Here is a 17,346-nt window from a genome sequence, read left to right as displayed (position 1 = left end):
GAAGATTTGCAATATCTACTGCTCAGCTCTTCACCTTGATATGACTGTTTGGCTAACTATCATTTTAAACTGTAGAATGGATTGCTACAGGCATTCGGAAGATTACTATTATAGAAGATTGCAAAGCAGAATAGAAAGTTCTTTATCTAAGTACCTCTTATATGCGTCCAAAAGCTTAATTTAATACCCATTTGTTTTGTCAAATATATTATGTTTTTGGATGTCATCAACTTATAAAGGTTTAATATTTAAATGGTTATTAATATTTGTCAGACAGGGTACCCCTTAGTAAAACACTCAGAAACATTACTTTAGTGTATACTCGTAAAAACTGTGGGGTATATTATCATCAAAATATCAGAGTGCAGAGCTGCACTAAATTTGGCAGTGTCAAGCTCCAACATTTGCAGGGATGCACCGTATTTACAACAATATGGCTCACCCTGTGTTTTGCCTAGCAGTGGTACTAAAACTAGCTGCCTAGTGCTGACGCAGAATGCAGCACAAATAAAAAGAGCAAAAACTAGCAGAAATAAAAGTATTTCTCCTTGTTTCACCATTCTACAGCCAGCTCTTGCATGGCATTAGTTTTTGACTCTGTCTCAGGTTTACAGATCCTTGTAAATCTGGGGAAGTGTTAAAAAGCAATGGGTGTTACGGTGAAAGGCCCACAGCTACACCCATTGCACACCCCTTTCATGCTAAGTGATGCGTGTAACAGGGGCCATATTTTAAAGGTGGTGTTAGGCCACAATAAGTGGCTTAACGCTGCTTTCTAAATATGGAGAAGGGCAAAGCCCCACCAGAATGTCACTAAATGTGATGTTGTGGTGGCACTATCCCCTTGTAAATATACACCTGTGAGCCCTAAAGAAAACATGTAAGCTTTACAATTTGAGAGTAAAATGGTTAGCTAAAAGAGAGCCTTCAAACGTAGATTTTTAATCACCCAAATAATCAAACAAATAGTTGTATAAGACAAATCAGATGAAGCTTGTGGAGTTTCAAACACTTAATTGAGAGGGCCCTTAACAGTAAATACAGATATCAGCAGCTTCATTGTCTTCAATTAAGATTCAATTAAGCTCTAACATTCCAATGCTCTAAGCTTGCTTAGAGTACTTCTAACTGAAGATAGTCAAAAGGTTTGGTGGCTTTCCCATAATTGAAGGTTTATGGTAGGGCATATAAACAGGGATTGCAGCTAGCAAAATGCACAAACAGTGACATCTAGTTTTCTAGGTTCAATTACCCTGAGACACAAAAATATCAAACATTTTGGGGCAATTAGATCGCAATGCCAAAAACAGTAAATGTAAAGATTCAGGAATATTATAAGTACTAAGCACAAAGCGATGTGGTAGAAACAATTTCAAATACCCCATAACAAAAAAATTACAGTGCAAGAAAACGAGCATGTTAGTTTTAAGTAAAGGGGCTTTGCAGGGATGTCCTATATAAATAAAAAGAAATTGAAAAGGAAGGATATCGATAAGTAGTTGGAGTGTTGGGTAAAAAAAAATACTGTAAAGGTTAAGGGAGTGGAAAAGGTATGGGGGACTTCTGCAAAAAATCATTTTAGAGGAGGTCATTTTAAGGATAGCTTTTGAATTTCGGATGTACACATCAAGTTCTTTTTAAAATTACTGAAAAATATGGACACTGGTGATTAATCATGTGCCATTAGTCTTAAAAAGATTCATTATCTTTGGATAATTCCATGGAACCTGGCGGTATATGCTGCATTGACATTCCTAGAACATGCATATTCTGACATGCACTTAAAAATGTTGTAGTACATTTGATGCCAAGATGAGAAAAAGGAAAAAGGGCATCTATTTTTCGTGGACAATTAGGTAACAGGTTTTCTTCCCGGTGATGAAAATCCAGAAAACTTGTTCCGATAACAAATCTGCATTGTTTACTCGTTTGTGTAATGTGCAGATGTAACCAAAGAAGAGTAGTAGTATTAATGCATAGCAATGACTTGCTTAGGGTTTTGTGAGTATACCTGTGAATTCTGTGATGTTTTGAGAAATCTCCCGAAATCTAGAGAGAAACCTACGAGTGTTGACAATTTAAAATATTTTTGTTTAGTTATCAACGACTATATAGACCACAGCCTGGTACACATGTTCTCGAATGCAACATAGCAATTAACAGACCTCGTCTAGTGAATAGAAGAGACAAAATTCACACATCTTCGGGAGATCCAGTGTTAATACTTGGTGTTAGCATAGCATAGTGGCTACATTCACAAGGTTCATTGTTAAATGTAAAACTAACAACTATCATACAGGTTTCAATGAACCAATATATTTTCGTTGTTAAATTGTCACATGCTTATCAACAGATTATGTTGTGGCTTTTTAAAAGTGAATATTGGATCACAGATTGTTGGGCTTCTTCTGTTGAATGACAATCTATAGTATATCAAATGGTCGGAAATAAAATTATAAAACCCAGTAGTTGAAAGAGAGAAATGCTCAAATGCAATAAGGAAACATGGGGGAACGATGTACTAATATACTAATGAACGAATAGGTATAAATACCAATATTTGAATTTACATATACAGTCTTGATCAGAACCACAGTCATTTGCATTCCAAATCAACATGTTCCCATCAGTGACATTTCCAATAAATTGACATGCCCAGAGAACAGCCTCCAAATTCAAATATCAAAGTATTAATTTATTTGTTTACATGCCATTCATTTCGTTTTGGAATATAAATTAAAAAAGTAAAATAAAAGTACACGAAGCATTAACAAAATGAATATCAACTGTTCTGTGGCTCGGTTAAATAAATAAAGTTATTCTGTCAAAAAGTGAACTGCAGGTTTTAAGAGCCCTTTGTAAACATTTTTAAGATATTTTCAACACAGGCTGGTGATTTTTACAGTACTGCAGGTACTACCTCCCCTTATTGAACATTTGTGTAACTGTAGTAAAAATGCACTGTAAGAACTAGAGATCCTTTGCATCATTAGAATTAAAACAGCGATATCATAACATAGTCATATTTTCCATTCACAAATTTTCACAGGAAAGAATGAGCACTCAGACGTATTTGTTTCCAGCTGCAATAACATTCATGGATTCGCAAAGCAGCACTTGCGGGAATGTCTTTCCATGCTCGTGTGGAATGGCCGGTCCATCAGCTCACTCATTCGGTCTGCCCTGCTATCCACAAACTCATCACACTGAGAGCTCTCCTGATCGTTCTATAACATTAAGGGTACCCAGGGCCGAAAGGAGTCCATAGTTCACAGCATTACCAGTTGTGAATAGCTCCACTGCCATTCACAGGGAGGGTGTTTATGCTGGTCAGTACCACATGCTCTGAGAGTCTTGATATGTTATCAAAGTTGCTGGTCTGGGTTGTCAATGACTTCCGGCTTTCTGTGCTCGCACGTCCTCTGGTAAGTCCTTTTTCTTGATGATGGTGAACTCCAGGGCAACAACAAGAAAATGCTGCTTTGAATTCCTCTCTGAATTTCCCTGCAATCACAAAAAGCAAGACAGAGAGACTACTTTTGTTTTTGTTTTTTACCTTGCGGGTAGTACATTATTGATCAGAAAATTACAGCCACCAAATGAAATGATAGGGACGTTTTAGGTTAGGCTCTGATCAAAGAACCCTTTATTATGATAAAGGATAAGATAGCTTGTACAAATAATGCATTCAATACAGTCAAAAATAACCTGAACTTGAAAGTTGGGAAAAAGAATTTTAGTAAACAATAAACAACACAGGGGGATGTGTACAATGAAGTGGTGGAGCGTGTCGTTAGCCTCCTTGGCTTAATGACACGCTCTGCCACTTCAGAAATGCAAAACTGCACCATATTTACAAGAATGTGGTGCAGCCTTTTGTTTCCCCCGCGATGGCGCAATGTTTAGCAACTTAGCGCCAACCCAGGAACCCTTGCACCATAGTACAAGGGTGTCTGCATGCAGGGGAGGATTGTTTATGTGTAGGAAGGTACATAAACAATACGAAAATGCTTTATTCAGCACACATGAAAGTGACAGAATTGCATTTTATTTAAAGTTTTTTTATATACAGGAAGGGACCCCTTCCTGTACATAAAAAAAACATGGCATTTTGCTTTTTTCTATGTGTGCTGCACAAGACAGAACACATGGAAAAAGCAAAAACGAGGAGAAATAATGCATTTCTCCTTGTTTCGCCAACTTAAGACCAGGGTTTCCTGCTCTTAATTTTGGCATTGCCTGCTATGTACGCCACCCTTGTACATAGGGGGCAGCGTCAAATACAATGGGTGTTGGGGTGGAACGCACACCGCAACACCCAGTGCACGCCCCTTTCACTCTAACCGTAGCGTGAAAGGGTGACTTATGTACAAGGCAGCATTAAGCCAAGTTAAGTGGCTTAAAGCTGCCTTGTGCATAAGGCAAGGCCCCTATCGCCACAGGAACGTCACAAAAAGTGATGTTCCTGTGGCGATAGGGGCTTGTATATATGCCCCACAGTTTCCTAGCATGGCAAAAAGGTGCTGCACCTTCATAAAACGGTGGAAATGATTCACAAATCTTTGTCTAGCAGTAGCTTACTCTTACCTATAGTCCTAGGTGCAACTTACTCATCTATTTCAGGGAATAGCACAGGCTTAGTCACCGTACAAAACTTTGTGAATCATAAAAGTGTCGATGTCGTCGGGAGTAAAACTGAATTAATTTATGGTTTGACTGAATGCCAAAAACTGACATGCCTTCCCCAAATAGTGTTCCTTTTAACGACCTAAATACAGAGAAACACGCTGTAAGTCCAACAAAGGAACAACACAAGCCACAGTGGAAACAGTTTATTTTAAATACTGAAGTCAGACTTCAAAAGCAGGGTGAATGTCATCGACTACAAGAAGTTGAACAATGGAGTAATCAGGCTGCTGAAAGTGTTTGAGGTTTACAACATAGTCAGTACTCCCTGAAATCAAGTACTCGTGTATCAAGCTCTAGATTAATGGTGGCTCTCAAAACAAAAGATGGAATGCACCAAAAAGGTATTGTTTGTTTCATAACTAATGGCAATGACCACTCACAAAGTTTTGAATGAATAAAGTGCTCATGGGATCAGGCTAAAGGCACTTCAAAACAAGTTACCAATCCAAGGAACAGATATACAAATCCATTTTGCGATTTTTTCTAATAGCAACACTGGTTCTATTAAGGAACATGAACTGCCTAAAAAAAGCTTCCAGTTTGGGAATGCCAACATTGGGATTGTTGTTTGTTCTTCTGTGCAATCCGCGCCTGTGTTTTTAGCCTATCACAGGGTTATGGCAAATAGCAACCTGCTTTATTAATATTCATTAGGTTGTTGTGGAAATTTTATGATTGAACTACTAGTATGTAGGCCACATTGCAAATTAAAGACTAGTGACAAAGGGTTTGCACACAATTTGCAACTACTTTTTGTGACCAGTCTTTTCTTACATTTGTCCCCAAGTAAAAAAAATATTCTGCTTGCTACATTAAACTCAAGTCTTAAGGGTGCTTACATTTGTGATGTAGGAAAACAACTTTCTTCAGAACAGCCATCAAAGGTATATAATTCTAGAATAGATTTTACAAGATCCACATATTACACCATTAAGAGGTTAAAAATGCATACAATAACTGAGCAATCAGAGATACTGCGAGTTACAAAAATGCTCGCTTGAAAATGCAGGTTATAGTCGGCCTTATATTCACCTATATACTCAATTTGTTTCAGAAGTGAGTGCATATTCCTTTCTATAATTAGCTGCGGGAGAATGTCGTTGGTTGACATTATTAGAGATGATTTATTTTATTTGTCTGCAGAGTCTGAACTCCAAAATGTCTGCTCAGAGTACTGCCTTTTCTTTTAACAAAAAAGGGACATAAAATCGGTTTAAATTAGGCATCTTTTAAGAAAGAAGCTCCTTTTTCAGAATGACTATCATGATCACATTGGGACATTGGGGTCGCATCTGTGACTGGAAACAACAGCAATCTGTATTCTAAAATGTGAATTACAAGCATAGCCATGCTAGAACAGATTATGGTAATTTTGCATAGTGCTTAACAAGCAATTTTTATCCAAGGCACAGAAACCAGTAATTGAATTAGTTGTGCTCTGGTATATGTTTACAGGATTACTGCATATTTGTGTCTAATATAGAAATTACACGTGGGGGGAATCACATTTTTATTTCCTTGCTATCTTTAAAGCTTTTAATTCTCGTGGTCACCAGCTGCAGCCCATGCAGGTGAGACCGGTAGGGCGGTGGAGCCTGGTGGGGGGGATTTCGACAGACGAAGATGAGGGAACATTAATTATTTATTTAATTTTCTCTCGTTGTCGTCTGTTGAAATTTCCCCCTCCCAGCCCCACCGCCCCATTGTTCTTCCTTGCACAGGCTGCGTCTGGTGGTCACCTTCACAGACCTTTGTGATACCTGTTGCTTGCTTGCGCAATTTCCCACAGAGGCGCCATTTTTGCTCATTTACACGCTCTAGTGGTTAGAATTACTGCCCCCTTGACCTATTTAAGAGTTCCCAGGCTGCAGATGCGCAGTTGTTATTTGTGTGCTAGTATATGTTTACATGATTACTGCATATTTGTGTCTAAAATTGAGTTGCACTGTTGGGGGGAATTTACATTTTCTTTCCATGCTATTTTTAAAGCTTTTACTTCTCGTGGTCACTTTCAAGACCTTTGTAATACTTGCAGCTCGCCACCACATGCCAGACCTGATTTCCCACAGGTGTGCCATTTTTCCTCATTGAGGCGCGCTAGATGTTAGAATTGCGGTCTCTTGCCCTATTTAAGCATACACATGCCATGGACGCGCAACAGTTAGTTGTGTGGCGATCTATTTTTACGTGATTACTGCATAATTGCATCTAAAGTTGAATTTGCACTGTTGGGGGAATCAAATTTTTATCTTCACTTCTCATGATTACTTTTGCAGACCTTTGCAATACTTGCTGCTCGCTTCCACTTTCCGGACATGATTCCCTTCAGAGGCACTATTTTCCCTCATTGATGCTCTCTAGTGGTTTTCCCTAATTGATGCTATCTAGTGGTTCGAATTGTGGACCTTGCCGTATTTAAAAATCCTATTCTGGAGATGTGCAGCCTCTGCTCCATATGGACATGCTGATGATGTGCCTAAGGGAAGCCCTTCTGCATCTCTGCATCTGTCTATGTCCGGATCGGGTCCGGAGCAGCCATGGTGCCTAGTGAGGGCTGCCATAATGCACCCTTCCAGTTATACTCTAGGGAGGAAGTGTTGAAGCTGCAAGCTTCTTCCTGTAACCACCAGTTTATTCTGAATCCTGTGAGTGACGGCACATTGATTAAATGTCCTCCCTGTGGGTCCTCTCTCAACTATGTTTATAAGTCTAGTTAGGCTTCTATCAGGGATGTCAGAGCTAGTTGTCCTTGTGGGGCTGATGCACAGGGTACACCACCCACAAGCGTCTCCTTCTCTGCTTGCCTCATAAATTGAAGATACCTACTTAAACCTTTCCTCGATGTTTTTAATGTACATTCTGAGAACTGTTGATGACTTGATGTTTTTCACAGAAACATGGTGAAGGAGTGCTTGTTTGCTGATATTGCCCTAACTATCCCTCCTGGGTTTCAAATCAAGCATTTTGATTGTGAGGATAAAAACGGGGGTGGTGTGGCAATTGTGCATCACTCCTCATTTCCATGCTTCATTTCAAAACTGGTGAATATTAACAACATTGAGAATTTTGCTTTTACTATTGTCTATGCCCACTCCTTTGTTCTATCCAATGCATTAATTGATATACCTCCGGACTGTTCTGCTAATTCTCAACATCTCCATTCCAATGCCCTAGGTCAATTGCCACTACTTCATGTCAATTTTGGTCTACATGTTGACGACTTGAACTGCAGACCTGCTAAGCAGTTTTTATCTTCTCTTTTAGTCTTTAATTTAGAACAGTCAGTAAAGGAGCCCATCCACAAGGCTGGTCATTATTTAGACCTCATTTTATAAAACCCCTCGGCGCTTCTGGGTAAACGTGCACTGAAGCTTATTTGGTTTGAGCATTCACTGGCTGCTTTTAATGTTCTGTCAACCTTGCCAAGTAGACCACAAGGTTTGGCACAGGAAACAGCCAGACCATGGCATAAAATCTCTGATTCCCACTTTTTAGAGACATCACAAACCATCCCTTTCAATCTTACTGGTACCCTTGAGCAGGATGGGGATAGTTGTAATAGTTTGCCAATGCTCTGGACTCTGTTGCCTCTTTTAAAGCTGTTTCTTACAAAAGATCAAAGTCATCCTCTCCTAGGTTTTCTGATGATTTAAAGAAGGGAAAATTCCTACGTGAAGGTTAGAGCAGAGTTTGAGGATCTCTTATGATAAGGATGCAAATGAGGCATATAAGGCTGCCTTGAAAAGTTATCATGCTGCTATTAATAAAGCCTACTAGGCTTTTATTTGATCCACAATCACAGCGGCATCCAATAAGCCTCACAAGCTGTTTAAAATTGTCAACTCATTTATTTCCCAAAAGGCAGCCATGAATGTTCATCCCCCCAACTGACTTATGTGAGGATCTGTCTGTCTTCTTCTTTTATAACAATCCAACCTATTTATGAGCAATTTCCTGTGGAGGATTCGAAATTTCAGGTAGAGGCTCTTATTTCAAATCCTGGTCTTCTACTTTTTGATCACAAATCTGTGTAGAAATCTGCAGGGGAGCTTGATAAATGCAAATCGGGCTCCCCTCTTGATCAATGCCCTCCTACCATTTTGAAATATGCAACCCCTATTGTGAACCCTATCCTAAACAAACTGATGAATGATTATTTGGATCTTGATTTCGTTCCTAGGAGTTTGAAGCAGGCTCTCAATCAATTAACCAGGTACTTCTATATTGCAGCTTGTCACCCAGCAGGCTGTCCAGGCACTGTGAAGCGGTATCAGATGAAGAGCCAGGCCTCCAGTTCCATCCTGAAGTGGGTTAGAGAGGGTGACGTGTGGAGGTGGAGGGACGGGTGTTCCAGGACTTGGCGACTTGGTCTTTCAGATGCTGAGTGATGTGCGTCTTTTTGGGCAGGTTGAGGATCAGTCTGGCTGCTGTGTTCTGGATCGTCTGGAGTCTTTTCATGAGTTTGGCTGTGGTGCCTGTATAGAGTGAATTGCCATAGTCCAGTAGACTGGTAATGAGGGCTTGAACCACAGTTTTCCTGTTGCCGAGAGGAAGTCACTTGAAGAATTTGTGGAACATGCAGAGAATGTGGAAGCCGGCTCAGAGATGGCGTTGATCTGACATTTCATGGAGAGTTTGCTGTCAAGGAGGATACCGAGGTTACAGATGTGGTCCTTCAGAGTGGGGGTGGGTCTGTGTTCTGATGGCCACCAGGAGTAATTCCAGAGGGCAGTGTGTCTGCTCAGGATCAGATATTCAGTTTTGTCCGTGTTGAGCTTCAGGCAGTTGTTCTTCATTGAGGCTGAGATGTTCTTTATACAAATGTGGAAGTTGGTCTCCGTCGAGGTGTGATCCGCTGAAAGCGAGAGGCCATGGGTTCTGACGATGTCTGCGAGTGGTGTCATGTAGATGTTGAAGAGGGTTGGACTGAGGGATAAGCCTTGAGGGACTCCGCCAACGGTGTGCTTGGGTTGTGAGGTGAAGGGAGGGAGACCTATTCGTTGGGTGCACCCTGTGAGACAGAATGTCATCCATCTGAGTGCATCGTCTGTGTTAGACCTGGCACCTTGGCGTGAGTTTCCCTCCCACTTTTTGATGGTGTGCCTCGACTGTTTTGCTGGTGTTGTCCGCTCAGGGCACTGCGCCACGGCTAATCCGTGCCGCAGTGCAAGTGCTCCCTAAGTAAAGTGTACCTGTAATTGATGTCCATGATTGGTTTATTGGATTCACTGTCAGTCCCCAGTAGAGTGCACCAGGGGTGCCAGGGCTTGTGGATGCCAATGCTGCTGGTGGGCTTGCAGCGCTGGTTGCGCCACCCACAGAAGCGGCCTTGTAAAATGTGTCTAGGGTCTGCCACCGCAGACCCTGTGCGCGGTCCGGGACCGTCGCGCTGACTGCGCAAGTGCCCCCACTTGCCAGTCCCTAAACCTTCCCTTACCTACATATTAGCCACCCCTCTGGTAGGCCCAAGGGCAGGGTGCATTGTAGGCATAAGGTAGGACATGCCCTGATGTGTGTGGCATGTCTTAGTAGTGAATTACAGCCCTTTCCGTTTTTCACTATTGAAGGCTACCTGCTCTCCATAGGCCAGAATGGGCTGCCGGGATCACGCCAACGCTGTGACCCCAGTGGACTCCGAGAGCAGGGTAGAAGTGTCAAGTTTAGTATGCCTGAACTCAGGATGATAAAATACTTCTTGTAGTCAAGTTTATTTTAGTATCCTGGGTTTGTAAATGCTACTTTTAGAAAGTTAGTGTTTACTGACCTGACCATCTCAGTCCGCCTCTGCTGTGTGTGTGTGTGTTCTGCCCAGCAACAGTAGGGAGCAGGGTTGGGGAATCCCCAGAGACAGGTTGGCTGCCAGGTGGTGGGTAGAGAGATTACACCTGGATGGGTGGGAGGAGTACACCTTGACTCTTGAATAGACCTGTGCTCTGCCACCACAAAGCCGGCGCCACCCCCTGTGGGGCGGCTGATGTCTCTGCCCTGCTGCTGAAAGGAAAGAGCAGAGTCACCACAACAAAGTGCTCCAGAACTGGACTGAGCCAGGCCTAGGCCCCCTGGCGCTAAAGAACAAAAGAATCATGGTATAAAAGTAGGAGCCTGGCTCCTAAGAAATCAGAATCCTGTTTACCACAAAGAACCTCTGCCCGACTAGAAGGAGAAGGAGACGCTGGAGGAGCTGGCCTGCTGCCTGCCTTGCTGAGAAAGGAGAGGAAGAGACTTACTGAAAAGACTTTGCTACTTTGTGCTTGAACATTCTCCAAGGGCTTGATCTGAGCTTGCCCCCTGACCTGAACCCCAGGAACAGTGGGTTCTCTGTGCTTCTTGCTCGTCCTCCAATTCGAGCCGTGTGTGCATCCCGCTGGAAAAGAGACTGCGCCCCTCATCGCCCCTCCTAGGGCCGTGACACTCAGAAGCTCGCCTGCCTCCAACCCGTGAGAGCCCCGCTCCGTCCGGAGCCGCTCTCTGTTCCCGGGCCAGGCCGCCTGCATCCCTGTCACCGCCTGCCATTGGAGTGCGCTGAACGCGCTATCACCCCTCCTGCCGGAAGCCGTCCGACGACTGTGATCTACGCCGGGTCACCCAGCTGCACTGACCGTGCCCTGCGACCCCGCTTCGCTCTCCCCGGACATCTCAGGCCTTGCCGCCCCCGCTGTGGAGACCCTCCTGCACCGCCGTGCTAAAGGGTCGCTGGCCGCGCCTGCCTACGTGCCCACACCTGCTGATTGAGGACCCAAGAACACTTCCGAAGCTGAGAGTCGCACCGACCTGTGCCGACTCTCCACATCACGAAAGAAGTTCCAGTATCGGGCTCGGGGCCCGCAACGCCTTATTTCCCCGTTCGCAGGAGCCGATCGCTGTGAGTACGGGAACCACAAGTAACACTTGCAAGAGACTATAAACTATCCATTTGAAACGACGAACCAAGAACATTTGCCTGCTGTATAACCTGGTGGCCTAGCGAAAACGTTATTGGTCTTGTGATAAGTCTGCTGAGATATATATACCTTATTTTTACATAAAGAATCGTATTTTTATATATATCCAAGTCTGGTGTCCGTTTCTGGGGGGATTGAGGTATTTACTGTGTGTATGATTGTAAGTGCTTAACCAACAACGCCTGAGGAATCGCCTTGGCTGCTCACGCCACGCACCTAGAGGGTGAGCAAGGGTCATTCGCGAGGGGTTATCCTGCGCCCTGACGTGGAGGAGAGGGTTCCTGCTTGACACAAGGGCAACCTTGCGCCAACCAGAGATCCCCGACTCTAACATTGTTGGCAGCGGTTGGGATTTCGGATTTGCACTTGTAATTTGCATACAGTGAATTATTAATCACCAGATAGTGAGAGCAGACCAAATAACGCAGCCACAGGTTTGTAATTGTTGAACTTTGTTGAGACATCTGCCACTACTGCAACCATGCCTGGCTCGCACTCCGCTGAAAGAGCACTCTCTGTGATTTCTGGAATAGATGAGGTGGATTGGGAGAGACTGGAAGGCTACACGATGGAGCAATTGAAAGGCTACAGTGTACAATTCAGAGTCCCCCATGCTGGATGCAAGAGGAAGCCCCAGTACACCAAGGCGTTGAGAGCCTGGAAGGAGTCACGAGACCTACGGAATGCGGGGGACATCGTTCCACCCGACAACCTTGAGGAGCCCAGCAGAGTCCGGTCGCCAGAGGAGCTGGCAGACAGGGCAGCAGACAGGGCGCATGCAATGGAGATGACAAAGTTGGCCGGACAAATGGAAATGGAAAAGCAGAAGTTGGCCCTGGAGGCACAACAACGCCAAATGGATCATGATATCAGATTGAAGGAGTTGGAGCTGAAGGCGAAAAGTTTGGACACCGCTCCTTCTGGTGGCAGCACTCCACCAGCGCAGGTAGAGTCCAAGGTGTACATCCCCAAAGATGTAGTAAAGGAGTATTTTAGAAAGGATGACATAGGGCAGTGGTTTAGAGCCTACGAGGTGGCCATGTCCTCACACCGGGTCCCTGAGAAAGACTGGGGAGCGGGGTTGTGGGGAAGGTTCCTTGCGGAAGGGCGGGACACACTGTTAGATTTGCCATTAGAAGTCCAGACCTCATACCCCCATATGAAGGAAGCTTTAATGACCAGGTATGGGTTAACTCCTGAGCTATATAGACAGAGGTTCAGGGAGACCAAGAAGATCCCTGAGAGTACGTATGTGGAATATGTGACCTTTTTCTGCAGAGCGCTGGATGGTTGGGTGAAGGGTAGCAAAGTGAATGATTATCAAGGGCTGCTTGATTTAATTGCATGGGAGCACTTGTCCAGTCAATGTTTTCCTGAGCTACGCCAACACCTGATAGATAGCAAGCTGTCCAACCCGAGGAAGCTTGCTGAGGAGGCGGACCGCTGGCTCAGCACCAGGGTCCACAAGGGTCAAGTGGGAGACTCCGCCAAAGGTGGGCAGGGTCCCCAGCAGAAGAGTGGGGGGGACAAGGGTAAACAGAAGGGGTTCCAAAAAGGCCCCCAAAGTAATTCCCAAGGGAACCAGCAGAAGGGTTCTCAGCCTCCCCCACCCCCGCAGCAGAACGGGGCCCCGACAGGTAGACCTGTTCCAAAGGGGCCCTTCAATTGTTATAGGTGTGGTGACCCGGGTCACATTGCCTCTGATCCTAAGTGTCGCCTGTTTGGTAAGACCGCACCCACTGGTGCTCCACCCCGGCAAGTAGCTAGTGTTAACTTTGGGGAAGAGGTAGCAGTCCAGGAGGGTGGGGGTCCCGGGCAGATGACCCTAGTCTCGCTAGGAGACAGTGAGATGGTCCCTGTAACTTACCTGCCCTCTAACACTAAGAAATATGGGCAAGTGGTGACCATCAATGGAAGGAAGGTGGAGGCTCTTAGAGATACAGGAGCCAGCGTGACCTCGGTGAGGCAACACCTGGTGTCTCAAGAGCAGATTGTACCCAATGCCTACTGTAGGGTTGTCAATGCTGACAACGTAGAGAGTCGTTGTCCAATGGCTCAAGTTCCCTTTGAGTGGGGGGAGGTCTCTGGTACTCTACAAGTCGCTGTGAGAACTGACATGCCTGTAGACTGTCTGCTAGGGAACGACCTGGAGAGTTCCCCTTGGGAAAAGGTGGAGAAGACCACGCATCTGAGGATGGTGGGTCTACCCGACTGGGCGTGCGTGACCACCCGGTCCATGGCAGCCAGTAGGGGTGTTGAGAGGGTCCTGGAGCCTGAGGGAGAGGTCCAGGAACCGGCCTTAGGGAGAAGGCGCAGGAGGCGCGGGAAACCGGCCCCCGAAGTTCCCACGGCCCAGGAGGAAGTAGACCCTGAGGGGGATGCTCTGGAGCCTACCGGGGAACAGATTGCCGAACTGGGAGACTTGCCTGAGCTGACCCATTGGCAGCAAGAAGGAGGTCCCTCCAGGGAGGAATTCTGCAGGGAGCAGAAAGAATGCCCTTCTCTCGTGGGTATGCGGCAACAGGCTGCAGACCAGGCCAACGGTGTTCAGGCCAAAACACACTACGTGTACTGGGAGAGTGACCTCCTGTATTCCGAGCCTAAGGCTGCTGAACCTGGGTCAGCCCGTGTGCTGGTGGTACCCCAGAAGTTCAGAGTCTTCCTACTGGGGCTGGCTCACGATGTGCCGTTAGCAGGACATTTGGGGATGGACAAGACCTATGACAGGCTTGTCACCCACTTTTACTGGCCCCAAATGCATAAGAATTCAGATTCCTACTGCAGAACCTGTCAGACTTGCCAGGCAAGTGGTAAGAGCGGAGGGAAGCACAAGGCTCCTCTGCAACCTTTCCCTGTGGTCGGTACGCCATTCCAACGAGTGGGTATTGATATTGTGGGGCCTCTGGATCCCAAGACAGCCCTGGGCAACAGGTTCATCCTGGTCTTGGTGGACCATGCCACCCGGTACCCTGAAGCCATCCCTCTGAGGACAGTGACGGCCCCCGTGGTGGGACGGGCACTGATGGGAATTTTCTCCCGAGTGGGATTCCCTCTAGAGGTGGTGAGCGACAGGGGGACCAATTTCATATCCACGTATATGAAATCCCTGTGGAAGGAGTGTGGGGTAACTTACAAGTTCACCACTCCTTACCATCCCCAAGGAAATGGGTTGGTTGAGAGATTCAACCGAACCCTCAAAGGCATGATCATGGGCCTGGACGGTCCAATGAGGCGTAAGTGGGACGTCCTCTTGCCATGCCTGCTCTTCGCTTACCGAGAGGTGCCACAGAAGTCTCTAGGATTCAGCCCCTTTGAGCTTCTGTATGGGCACCCGGTAAGAGGACCTCTGAGTTTGGTAAAGGAAGGCTGGGAGCAATCTCCCAGGAAACCTCCCCAGAATGTATATAGTTACATGCTGGCCTTCCGAAACCAGACTCGGCGTTTCAGGCAACTTGCTGAGGCAAATCTGGAAGCCAGCCAGGAGGAGATGAAGCGGTGGTACGACCGGAATGCCACTCTGGTAGAGCTTCAACCTGGACAAAAGGTGTGGGTCTTGGCCCCAGTGGAGCCGTGTGCACTTCAGGATAAGTGGACAGGTCCATTTGAGGTTGTGGAGCGCAAAAGTCCTATCACCTACTTGGTGGACATGCAGACTCCCAGGAACCCTTTGAGGGTCCTACATGTTAACCGCCTTAAGCCCCACTTAGAGAGGACCGAAGTGGGCATGCTGCTGGCCACTGATGATGGAATGGAAGAGGAGACCGAGCCTCTTCCTGACCTCTTAGTGGCCTCTGAGAAAGATGGGTCAGTGGATGGAGTTAACCTCTCACCCACCCTGACGCCCGAACAACAGGAAGACTGCCGCCACTTGCTGGGACAATTTTCCGACCGATTCTCCCTGGTTCCTGGTGTCACAGATTGGTGCGTCCATGATGTGGACACAGGAGACAGCTTACCCGTGAAGCACAAGGCTTACAGGGTAACTGACAGGGTCAGAGCTTGCATTAAGGAGGAGGTCTCCAAAATGCTTGCGCTAGGGGTGGTTGAGTCCTCCAGCAGTCCTTGGTCCAGCCCCGTGGTCTTGGTCCCAAAGGCTGCTGCGCCGGGAGCCACACCTGAACTCCGGTTCTGTGTGGACTACAGAGGACTCAATTCAGTCACGAAGACTGACGCGCACCCCATCCCCAGAGCTGATGAGCTCATTGATCGGCTGGGGGCTGCCCGGTTCCTCAGTACGTTTGATTTAACGTCTGGGTACTGGCAGATCGCCTTGACCGATGGGGCCAAAGAGAGGTCAGCATTCTCTACACCAGATGGGCACTTCCAGTTCCGAGTCATGCCATTTGGGATGAAGAATGCCCCTGCCACCTTTCAGAGGTTGGTCAACCAGGTACTGGTTGGGCTGGATGCGTTCAGTGCCGCCTACCTGGATGACATCGCAGTGTTCAGTGCCACCTGGCCCGAACACCTGCGCCACCTCTGGGAAGTGTTGATGGCTCTGCGCCGAGCAGGCCTCACGATCAAGGCAAGCAAGTGCCAGATCGGGCAGGGTTCCGTGGTGTACTTGGGACACCAAGTGGGGAGTGGCAAGGTGGCACCCTTGCAACCCAAAATCGAGACCATCCTGGCTTGGGAACCCCCCAAGACGCAGACCGCAGTGAGGGCCTTCCTGGGGCTCACTGGGTACTACAGGAGGTTTGTCAAGGGCTATGGAACGATCGTTGCCCCCTTGACAGAGCTGACTTCCAAGAAGCAGCCCAGGAACGTGATTTGGACTGACACCTGTCAGAAAGCTTTCGACACCCTGAAGACTGCCATGTGCACGGCGCCCGTGCTCTTGGCTCCTGACTTCTCCAAGGAATTCCTAGTCCAGACAGACGCTTCAGAGCATGGTGTAGGGGCTGTTCTCTCACAGATGACTGAGGAGGGCTGGGACCAACCCGTAGCCTTCATCAGTAGGAGGTTACTTCCACGGGAAAGTAGGTGGAGTGCAATTGAGCGAGAAGCATTTGCTGTGGTCTGGGCGCTGAAGAAGCTAAGACCCTACTTGTTTGGGTCTCACTTCCGGGTTCAGACGGACCACAGGCCCCTCAGATGGTTGATGCAAATGAGGGGTGAAAACCCGAAGCTGTTGAGGTGGTCCATCTCCCTACAGGGTATGGACTTTACGGTGGAACACCGTCCTGGTACAGATCACGCCAACGCTGACGGTCTGTCCAGGTATTTCCGCCTTAGTGACGAGGAACCCCCTGGGCAAGGGTAGTTCTCCCCACATTTCAGCTGGAGGGGACACGTGTTAGACCTGGCACCTTGGCGTGAGTTTCCCTCCCACTTTTTGATGGTGTGCCTCGACTGTTTTGCTGGTGTTGTCCGCTCAGGGCACTGCGCCACGGCTAATCCGTGCCGCAGTGCAAGTGCTCCCTAAGTAAAGTGTACCTGTAATTGATGTCCATGATTGGTTTATTGGATTCACTGTCAGTCCCCAGTAGAGTGCACCAGGGGTGCCAGGGCTTGTGGATGCCAATGCTGCTGGTGGGCTTGCAGCGCTGGTTGCGCCACCCACAGAAGCGGCCTTGTAAAATGTGTCTAGGGTCTGCCACCGCAGACCCTGTGCGCGGTCCGGGACCGTCGCGCTGACTGCGCAAGTGCCCCCACTTGCCAGTCCCTAAACCTTCCCTTACCTACATATTAGCCACCCCTCTGGTAGGCCCAAGGG

The 17,346-nt window shown here is 46.8% G+C and overlaps 1 protein-coding gene across 1 annotated transcript in view; it reads right to left on the bottom strand.

Annotated features, from left to right (window-relative positions):
• Window positions 1–2,765: 2,765 nt before the first annotated feature.
• Window positions 2,766–17,346, bottom strand: part of HCRTR2 (hypocretin receptor 2) — a 1,486,247-nt gene continuing 1,471,666 nt past the window's right edge. Inside the window, exon 7 of the mRNA XM_085609189.1 lies at window positions 2,766–3,504. Within this exon, the coding sequence (XP_085465315.1) occupies window positions 3,278–3,504 (227 nt within the window). The 3' untranslated portion in view covers window positions 2,766–3,277. The remainder of the gene's footprint in view (window positions 3,505–17,346) is intronic.

This window comes from Triturus cristatus, chromosome 6, assembly GCF_964204655.1.
Source record: "Triturus cristatus chromosome 6, aTriCri1.1, whole genome shotgun sequence".
Taxonomy (NCBI): Eukaryota; Metazoa; Chordata; class Amphibia; order Caudata; family Salamandridae; genus Triturus; species Triturus cristatus.
Note: the sequence above shows the minus strand (reverse complement) of the source record. Positions and strands in the feature narration are given on the sequence as shown.